Consider the following 10,721-nt stretch of genomic DNA (forward strand, 5'->3'; position numbering starts at 1 on the left):
GAGAGGTATATTATGCTTTCGCGTGTGTGTGTGTGTGTTGGTGTGTTTGTGTGTGTGTGTGAGAGAGAGAGAGAGAGAGAGAGAGAGGGGGGGGTGAGGAAGGAAGGGACGTGGCGTCACGAATATTATTATTATTTTCTGTGTTTGGGATCGTTTTTGGCATGGAAATCAAGGGAGGGAATGAAAACTCATAGTTTTCTGTCTGGTTTTAAAGTTGCTTCCCCTTACTTCTCGAGCCCATCTTCTCAAACAGCAGTTTTATTTTCGTAGATCAGACAATTTTTCTCTTTCACCTATTTTGTTTTGCTTCCAATATTCACAAGTAGTATTCTGTTAATTCAGCCGAATGCCATCATATCTTTGTTTCTTACTTTCGAGATTATCATCTCTCTCTTCCTGTTTCATGAAACATTTGGCTACTTTTTACTCAATTATTTAGCTACTTTGTGCCATAAAACACTGTAGTATAGTCTTCTTGCTGCTATTTATTGAGACTGAAAAGTTGAATAAAAATGTAACAGGGGTGGGAGGGGGGGGTCTACTTTTGAAAGGGTATGACAGCTTCGTACCATGCATGCGATCACCATTTTTGTGATCAGTATTTTTCCTAACACAGTCGAGCATGTTCGTGGAGCTGATCAGAAACCCAACTCGTCTTTTCCAGTTCACGAAACTTATTATTTTTACTCTATTTCTTTCTGTTGAGATATTTGCCCATGGCATAATCTATAACTTTCACCCTTTCACAAAGAAAAGCCTTACTGGGGGCTTCAAGCTCAACTTCTTCATCTGCATTGCACAGAACAACTGAAATTTTAGGGGGAAAGGGTTCTACAACTCAAAAGAAGTTGAGTGGTGCAGAATTCAAAACAAAGGCTTCACCATTGTGAGATCATGGCAGCAATAAGGTTTTACAAAGCACTTTCACGCAATGCTTCAAGATATAGATTTTCTTCTCGAACAACAAATGCACTCAAAAAACACCCTTAACCAGAAACTCAAGCCAATTGGTACCAAATATTGGGATGTCTATTTCTAGCTTTCGAGTGTCCCCCCCCCCCCCCCCCCCCCCAGCAAAGAAAAACACCAGAATATTTGAGTGCATGCTGGTCATGATAAAATGGCTTTCCAAAAGATCCGTTTAACTCATTTGACATTTACTATTTTCTCTTCCTCTTCCCACCCCTCATTTCTAGCACCACTGTCGTAACTGTGGAGACATCTACTGCTCAGAGTGCTCCGACAATAAGATGCCTTTGCCGTCTTCTTCCAAGCCTGTGCGTGTGTGTGACACGTGCAATGAGCAACTTCTGCATCGGTATTCAGCCACCTCGTGATAGGAACTACTGCTGTCGGCTGCACTCTACCCTTTAGTTGTTTTTTTTTGGGGGGGGGGGTTTGTCTCGTAAGTTTTTCAGCATACCTACAGGGGTATAAGAAAAGAATGAGCATAAAAGTTATATTTGTTTTGACGAACATATGTTCTGAATAAATAAACCGTCTTTTAGATTTGAACCGATGTGCATAAATACAATAACGACCAATTACTGTTAGAAGTAAACAACTTACAGAAACAACAGGTGGATAAGGAAAAAATACTACCTGCTATTCTAGCTTGACAAGACCCGTATATTGAAAAGATTTTGAAAGTCAATGAATTCTGATATGAATTTGTTTACCGCTCAGAATTTGTCATGTAGAGGTGCTCTTTCCTTTAAGTGGTACTCTGAACTTGCAGCCCTATTTTGTTATATTTGCCACTACTTTGGATTTTTCCTTGTAGGAAAGATTTTGTATTGCAAAAAGCAATGTTATTATTTTACTGCATGTCTCCTAAAGATAAACCCTGGTTTTGTTTCCTTGTTAAACAAATGTCTCAACTTTTTTTGCTACAAAATAAATTTTTGGACAGATCAAGATTAGGTCGATAAAAATGCTGCTATATGAAAGCATGCAAATTTGGGTGATTTACCTGTATGTATAAGATAATACTAAGAATTCAGCATTCTGATCAGTAGTAAATTGGGAAAAGTTTTTGGCGATCCTATTGATTAGAAAGAAATCTTTTTTTTTTTATTTCCACTTTTTTATTTTTTATTATGGGGTTTTTTTGGTAAGTTTTTTTTTTTAATGTACCATCTCTTATTTTTACATATTGTCAGTTCTGAGAAGGACAAAAATTTCAGCCCTGTGGTGATACCCCCATAGTTGCAAAAGTTTACCAGCCTTTAATACCATGTAGCATCCTGTACTCATGTACCCATACTTAAAAGGGTTATGGTATCATATTTAAGCATTCAAGAACCAATGCGTACTTTTTATACATGGTAAATATTTGTAATTTGCATCGATGTCGCAGTAAGATGTCTGTGTGTGCCGCGTATCGCATGCTCTTGCCATGTGCATCCACTAAATATACCACACCTCTCTTGGGGTTCGCATTATACTTTCATTTATCTTCACCTCCAATCAGCAATATACCAATATATAATATATTCAAGTAAGTTGAAATTCAAGTTGCATTAGTTGTTTTGCCATTGGAGCATGACCTTCTTTGTGTGAGATTTGTGGAAAGTGTCAAGTTCTTATTACCACTCAATGGTCCCATGCTTATTTGGAAGGGCTGATGTCATACATTAACACTTTCTACTGACTGTACTTTCTCAAAACCTCAGAATTATGGTATTATAGATTGTTATATTATATCATGTGAAATGTCATTATCTATAGCTGAAAATTGTTGAGTAAGTGAAAGTTTGATCCAATGTTCTGCGAAAAAGTTTATTTGTTGCATTTTTAAAAAATTTCTTAGTTTAGAATCGTTGTATCGTACACTTGCTATATTTTGTTTGATTATGTAACTTGTTAATAAGAATTATTTTTTGAGACTGAAGAGAATATGATTTTCTTTGATTTGCTTTCAAAAGGTGGCAAAAAAGTTGTTTGTCTCCACTGTCATAGTTGCTGCCTCCTTCTGGCCTTAAGATAGATTTATTGGGGGGGGGGGGTTCTGGTTTGCTACACAGAGACACTAAGGTACAGTAATGGTTTCTATCTTTTTCTCCCAGCATTTCGTTATTGCATTTGTTATAGCTGAAAAGGTTACCATCATTGTTTACTTTTTTGGGGGGGGCCTTCTTGTGCATATATCACTTCTTTGTTTTTGTGAGAAATATTACATTTTCAACTGAATCTGTTCTAAATTTTTCTTTATTTCTTTTTTCTTTGGGAGAGGGGGGGAAGGGGGCGCCTTTGAGTCTGAAGTTTGAGTTCAAAGTCATTTTTAAGATACATAGAATTAAGAACATTCCACTTCTGTATCTTTTTTTAGCCCCAATGTCATACACCCTTATTGTATTTGACTGTCATGTCCATTTTCTTTCTTTATTTTATGTAATCAATTTTGTTTTTATCCCTCAAGACACACATGAGTGCTCAGATGTACATTTGCAATACCCAAATACTCACCTCCATGCTGTTTGATCAGTTCCTTGTTCAGATAGGACATCAGGGTTGCTGTTTTATCTATCACTTACATAATTTTTTAGTCGCTTTTTTCTTTTGTATTTCCTCCCATGAATAGTCTGTTATTCTATTTATTCCTCTCTTTGTGTTCCATTTTAAGCATCATTTGTCTGATTTCTCTGGTAAATTTGAAATGGTTTGATTTTCAGTTTTTGAATTTATCATGTACTGATAAGGCTGTACATCTTCCTAGCAAAGGACAAGACTTTGATTTTCCCCTAGAGAAGAAACTTTGCTGAGTTGTTTACATCATTCTGCAGGGTTAAATGCAACACAACTCTGGTCAGCCTTAACACACACAGGGTTAAAGCAGGCCTTTTACTTTTCCTATCCTGCGGCCTTTTGAGTTCTAGCCCTTCGGCCTGGTGCAGCCGGCCGTTTCAGTTTGATCTTAGTTGTTTTGAAGAGGTTTAGATTTTTTTCCAAAAACTTACAGTTTATTTTCCTGCTGTTCATGTGAAAGTCCCATAAATATGCGACATCATTTAGTAACGTAACATGCTGTCACTGTGACTATGAGACACTCCATTCTCTTTTTTTTTTTTTTAGAATTGTTATGGAAATTAACTTTTGAAATTAAGGTTTTATGTTGTTGGGAATATTTTTTTTTAGTTTCTATGGAGCTATTTCTTGAGCACACACTTGGATGGCGCTAATAACAAAGATCAAAGATCTCATCTCTAACAAGTAACAAAACATAGTTGTGTTGGTCTTTATCTCTCTCATAGTTTGATGAGTTTAATGGAAATGTTAACACAGTTCTGTTTGTGTTCCTCACGTGTGTATTAAATACTTCCTGTCTTGAAAAAAAAAGACAGATATGGTTATTTGTTTGGTTATAGAATTAATGTGTCATTATTTTTGTCAGCCGTTACTTTTAGATTCAGCAGGAAAATTGTTTGTGGAAACATGCGGAATGAGCACAGTTGTTGCCATCTTTGCTGGTTGATTCCAGTTTTTGTATAAATAAACATGTGCAAAGTCAGAGGCTTAATCTTAGACCTGTTAATGACTTGTAGTTGGTTTTTACTTTGATTTATTCCTGTGCACGGGAGCTTAGCGGTTAGGCTACAGGACTCGTAATCGTGAGACTGCGAGTTTGGGGGTTCGAGCCTCAGCTCGGTTCGACATTGTTTCCTTGGGAAAGGCACTTTTCACGAATTTCCCACTTACCTTTGTCCTTTCGGAGATGGGTGTTTAACTCAGAGGTTCCGCCTCATAAATAATCATAACAGTGTTGATAGGGGCATTATATCTAAACCATTTCACCATTGTCACAGCTCAGGAGCACAGTGTTGTTGTGAGGAAACTGGCTTTTCTCCTACGCCAGGTTTCCACTAGTCTGGGCTAGACGTCGGTACAAGAGCATAATGGCTTAAATTGTCACTTTGTCGGGCTAAGCATGTCATTTGTATTGTCTTACCTCACAAAATCTCTGTTAAGTTAGTTTTCTGCCGCAGCCAGAGACAACAGTCTGTTTTAAAAATTGAGGATTATGTATGAGAATCGGCAATCGTGATCACAATGACTTAATTTTCAATGGGTCTGTACCTTCCCATCTCGGCTGATTGGACTTGTAATCAAACACATGGCTGTGATTTCTGTTGACTTCTGTATGTTGCCACAGTCTGTTGCCCTTTCAACTTGTATACATGTTGCCATATAGATGTTCTTTTCTCTTCAGGAGCTTGTCACGCTAACAATATTGTGAGTCATGTGAATGGCTCTGCTTCAATTTCCATGTTACGGTCAAAGTGACAAGACAGCGGTGTTCAGTTGATTGTTTTATAGTGTTTAGTAAACAAAATGTGTCATTTCTAAATGCAGCCTTGAGAATGTGTTCAGTCAGCTCCGCAAATGGATTCGCCTCTCAGCTAACCTATAGCCTCAGACAAGGACGTTTGTAGACTGACATTTTGTGGCATAGTACATATTTGTTGTATTAAAATGTGCACATGGGCAGTTTATGATTTGTTCATCATTGCAGGTGAAATTCTCTTTTTCTGTGTTTGGTTTCATCCTGTTTCAAAGGAACCAAGCTGTAGCGGCCGGAGCAGTCATTGTTTTATTACCTTTTGCTGTATTTCTAGACCTGCTGGTCACTGTGGTGTAACTGGTTATCAATTCAGCTAGATCTAGCTTACAGCAGTCCTAAGTTCAAATCCAAGAAGGGTTTGAAATGTAAGCCTATTGCCTTTTTTTGGGGTAATATTTTTCTTCTCAACCAGCTATCCTCATGGGGGACCAAGTCCTTTGCCTTTGGAATGACCTACTTTGTGTCTTCCTAAGCATTGAACTTCAATGAAAACAAAGGAATTTTTGTGACATTTCCTAAATCATTGTTGCTTTTTGGCAGGGTTTGTTTGTACACTCTGTACCTGCATCCCTAACCGATGTTTGCGAAAACTGTATGATCACCTTTCTGCAGAATGATGATGATTAGAAATAGACAATGAATATTTTCTTCATGTTCAGATATTCATTTATTGTGTTGTCAGGTACAATTTTTTCAAGTGATATTCTTTCAGTTGTTGAGGATGATGGCTAAAACCACTTTTCATCTTTAGGTGAGGAATGAACTGTTTTCATGAAATTTTTTCCTTCTCTGATGTCATCCGCATGACCTACTGTCAGTTTTTCCTGTATCTTTTCCACTGTTGGTCATTCTAGCAGATGACATTGGATGTTTATGATAATTGGGAGAATCATCAGTGTTTACTTTAACACTATATCCTGCACATTCGTCAAACTAGTAGAAGTATAGAATACATTTCATTTGCCATAGCCTATCAATGAATTGATCAGCAGCAATATGTGCTTTGCCTACTGATGTCTCTGTAAGGTTTCTTTGAGAAACTTGAATTGTTTTATGCTTCAGTCACTTGCAGAAATTTTAGAAGATTGTACTTTCACCTACAATATTCGCAATCTGTTTCCGTATTTTGTCAGGCTTCTACTGTATGTGTCTCTTCCTCACAATGCAGTCACTGATTTGTGGATTCAGAAGGATCCTAATGTTGCTGTTGATCATTTGAGATGTATTTTTGGTCCTGCTTGTATTTTGTTGCAAGTTAGAAATGTTAACAGAGTTTTCTTTTTCATTCAAAATCTTGACCTCGGTGGGTCTCTTTGTTCTGAGGCTTGCATCTGTGGTGTAGCAGTTCGGTTCTGCTGGGATGTCGTATCCCCCTCAACCCGGGTTGGCCCTGACAGGCAGGATCGAAGCTCACCTCCTGAATTATCTAAATTGTGTCAATATGGAAAAAAATCATGTACACTTGAATTAATCAGTATTTTATTTTTACATAGCAGAAGCATTTTGACTTCAGTATAAATATGATTTGGCCTGCATTAATAACAAGTATCTTCAGCGATTGAAAACTTAAATAAGATTCATACGTCTTTTTTATTATATTGATATTAATTGATTGCGTTGCAAATTGCTATTAAACATTAATTCTTATCGAGAAATTTCATTAAGGTAAGATTATTTCAAACTTTTCTGTCTCCATTGAAGCTGGAAAAGTTTTTTATAACCGTTGTCTTGCAGCACTAAAGGTAGCCTACTTTCTTAAAATTGATTTTGATCTGTTCTCATGAGTTCTGCATCTATATATAATATTTTCATAGGTAATGTCTTTATTTTAATTTCTGGAATGACCCTGAATTTTTTATTGTTGGCAATGCTCATCTAATACTTCGTCTTTGAAGATTTTTTTTTTGTGTGCATTTCATTTCTTTTAGTGAGTGTCTTCATGAAGTTTCTGGAACTGCAATGTCTTAATCTCTGTATTTTTGCAAGCTTGGCCAGCTGTCAGAAAAGTTGGAAAGTCATGTATATAGATATGTTGGTCCTTGTCCTGAACATAAAATTAAAACTTTTGCAAATAACAGCAGTGATGAGTTTTGTGTATGTATATAGGCTCTCCTTTCATTGGTTGATGTCCTTTGGGTCACACTCATCATCATCATCATCATCATCATCGTCATCATCATCATCATCATCATCATCATCATCATCATCATCATCATCATCATCATCATCATCATCATCATCATCCTAAGGATTAACAGCACCTGCAGCAGCATCACTGTAGTAAACATGAAAAGAAAAAATTGATGGAGACTTGAGTATCTGAAGTTTTATGACTTTATAAAATATGTTCAATTTTTGGCCCATATGGGCTTCTTCAAAAATGTGATATAAAACAGTATCAACACCTTGGAAACAAACTATATGTTAATTTATAGCATAATGCGCAATAATGCTTGCAAGAAAAATATAGTGGAAATAGCATCTTCATCGTCATCATCATCATGATAATGATACAATATCCCAGCAGAAATACTGAGGTACTTGATACAATAATTTCTTCCCACTCAGGAATCGTACTCAGTTCTTCAATGAGCATTTAACCGCTACACCACAAACGCTAGTGCTCATTAGTGATGATGATGATGAGTATGACCGAAAGCACATCAACTAATGAAAGGAAGTGCATACATCATCATTATCAGCAGCAGCAGCAGCAGCAGCAGCAGCAGCAATATCAGCTTTTCTCACCCGATGCCAGAGCACAGACCACCAACAAGAGCTTTTCTCGTGATAGTGTGTCAGTAGAAAAGACGTCCTTTAACAGGATAAGGATGTCAACCCTACCTGGAGGACCAAGTGAATCACGTGACGTCGGGAGTGACACCTTGGAGCATGTTTGTCACCTCCTAGGACACAGGACACTACACAAGGGGGGAGAAGGAAAGGCAGACAGAAAAATATGTATGAAGACAAACATAACAGAATGGCCAGGTTTGAAGTTGAGTAAAGTTCTTCGAATGGCTGAAGATAGAAAGGAATATAGAAAAATGGTTGCCCGATCATCCTTGGTGCCCCAACTGTCACCTATACAACGGGATAACCCAAGGAAATGTAGACAGAACGTCAGCCTTACTCTTCACACCACCGAGATCATACTTGTTCTGTATATTAATTTTTTGGTAAGCTTGTAATATGACAGAAAACCGGTGTCTCTTTGTCTTTCTTCTTCTTCCTCGTTCTCAATGACAGCAGCTAGACAGTCAGTCCGTTGTCCCGCACAAACTGTGCAGTTCGCTTCAACTCTGAAAGACTGCCATAGAGCTTTCTCCCAAGGGGAGCCACATTCTGCCATGTCTGTGTACGAAGGGTGGCGTAGCGCGTGCAGTGCTGAAGGAAATGGTTTGCATCCTCTTGATCGTGTCCACATTTACAGATCGCTGACTCTCCCATTTTTAACTTGGTGTGCATATGGTGCTTGAGTCTGTTGTGGCCACAACGGAGTCGAAAGATTGTGACCTGGTCTGCTCTATTTAGTATGTAGTAGGGGTCATGTCTGTTGTGCTTAGGGTGGGACCTTTTCCATTTGTTTCTTAGGGCAGATTTTATTAGTGATTTTGACTCTGAAAGATCTATGCCATCTTCAATCTGGGTCATTTTGGCTCCATCTTTGGCTAAGTCGTCTGCTTTTTCATTTCCATGAATGCCACAGTGACATGGTATCCACTGCAGAGTTGTGTTGGCTTGGGAATTTAGATCACATAGGAGTGAGAGGAGTTGTACTTGAGCTGTTTGTGGCTTTTGGGGAGCTTGTAGGACAGATTTGGCATCTGTGAGGATGACCGTGTTCGCTTTAGATTTTTGGTGATTCAAGAGAATGGTGGCTGCTGTTTCGAGTGCTGATGTTTCTGCTTTGTAATTGGAAGATAGAGATCCTGTGGGGATGGAATGGCTTTCTGTTGACCCATCTATCCACTCTATGTAGATACCTCCACCGTCGTTTCTGACCGCATCAGTTGCCGATCCATCTGTGTAAACTCGATTCCACAGGTTGCTTGGGAAGTTTCTGTCCAGGTAGTCGAGTGCCAGTGACTTGAGTATTGGAGGAGGGACTTCAGATTTGGTGCCAAGCTTTTCTAGGTTCTCTCAAATTTGAGGGGGGCGATTAGTCTGAAGAGGGTGGACTTGACACGGGTCTAGTGGGGTTGGAGATTCGTCAAGAGGGATTCCGAGTCTAGAGCTGGAGTGTCTGTCCTTATGGAGGAAGCTTGTCCTTTTTAATTTTAAGCGTTTGCTCTGGCTTTTTTGAAGATCTATCCTTCATTGGATGGGTTGGCATTCTTTTGGCCTTTTCCTGATGAACAATCGCTTTCAGATCGCGCCTGTCGTTCGGGGGTTCTAGCCCCGTTAGTGTTTCCATGACATGAATGGGGATGGATCTCATTGCTCCCGTGATGATCCTCAGATATGGATTCTGGATTCTTGCTACTTTGTGGAATTTGCTGTCTGATGCTGTTCCCCTACGATACCATATTCCAGGACTGGGCGGACATATCCAACATAGGCTCCACGTAAGACGATGTGGTTTGCTCCCCAATCTGACCCTGTCAACTTTCTAAACAGTGCTGTTCTTCTGTTACCTTTACTTCTGCGCCTCTCTGTTTGAGCTTGTCACGTTAGTCTTGGATCAAACGTCAGACCCAAATAGATGGGATTTGGCTCGTGTTGTAGAGCGTTTCCATTAAGATGCAAGTTTACCTTTCGGGATTTTGATGAGAGGCTGAATGTTGTGTACGTGGTCTTGTTCTTGTTGATCTGTCCCCACTCTTTTGTCCACTTCATCATGTTGTTAAGAGTGCTTTGGGGTCGTACCTGGGCTGTTCCTACTGATTCTGCCGAGCATAAAAGAGGGTGTCTCTTTGTTTAGCGTTTAAGCACTTGGCTATCGCAAGAGACCCGAGTTAAGTTCTGTGAGGAGAAACTTTTATTGAGTATCTCGGCCTTTCTGCTAGAATGTTGTATCCCTCTCAGCTCGGGTAGCTCTGACAAGCAGGGTCGCAAACCCGCCTCCTAAATGATCTAAAATGTGTCCACAGGGGCATAAAGATAACTACATTTAAAAAAATTGAGACGGAGGAACGAACCACGTAAAGGTCTAGTGAACTTTAATTTCGAAATCTTTCCCTTTGAGTTTGGCTGGTTGGAGCGTATTACTGGCAGGGTCTATTTCTTTACCCTCTTTGTGTTTACTGTATTTCTTTCCATAACTAAAAAGCCGTTATTTTGGGGATGCATCAATCACTAACGTATTTTTCACCAACCCCTTCTGTCAATTACTGACTCTCTCTCTCTCTCTCTCTCTCTCTCTCTCTCTCTCTCTCTC

The 10,721-nt window shown here is 38.9% G+C and overlaps 1 protein-coding gene across 13 annotated transcripts in view; it reads left to right on the forward strand.

The window, feature by feature from the left end:
• Positions 1-7,421, forward strand: part of LOC101861716 (RUN and FYVE domain-containing protein 2) — a 128,288-nt gene extending 120,867 nt beyond the window's left edge. For all 13 annotated transcript variants that reach the window (XM_005092497.3, XM_035968246.1, XM_013079302.2 and 10 more), the window contains one exon: positions 1,197-7,421. In XM_005092497.3, the coding sequence (XP_005092554.1) occupies positions 1,197-1,337 (141 nt within the window). In that variant the 3' untranslated portion in view covers positions 1,338-7,421. The remainder of the gene's footprint in view (positions 1-1,196) is intronic.
• Positions 7,422-10,721: the final 3,300 nt, after the last annotated feature.

This window comes from Aplysia californica, unplaced genomic scaffold (genome assembly GCF_000002075.1).
Source record: "Aplysia californica isolate F4 #8 unplaced genomic scaffold, AplCal3.0 scaffold00047, whole genome shotgun sequence".
Classification (NCBI taxonomy): domain Eukaryota; kingdom Metazoa; phylum Mollusca; class Gastropoda; order Aplysiida; family Aplysiidae; genus Aplysia; species Aplysia californica.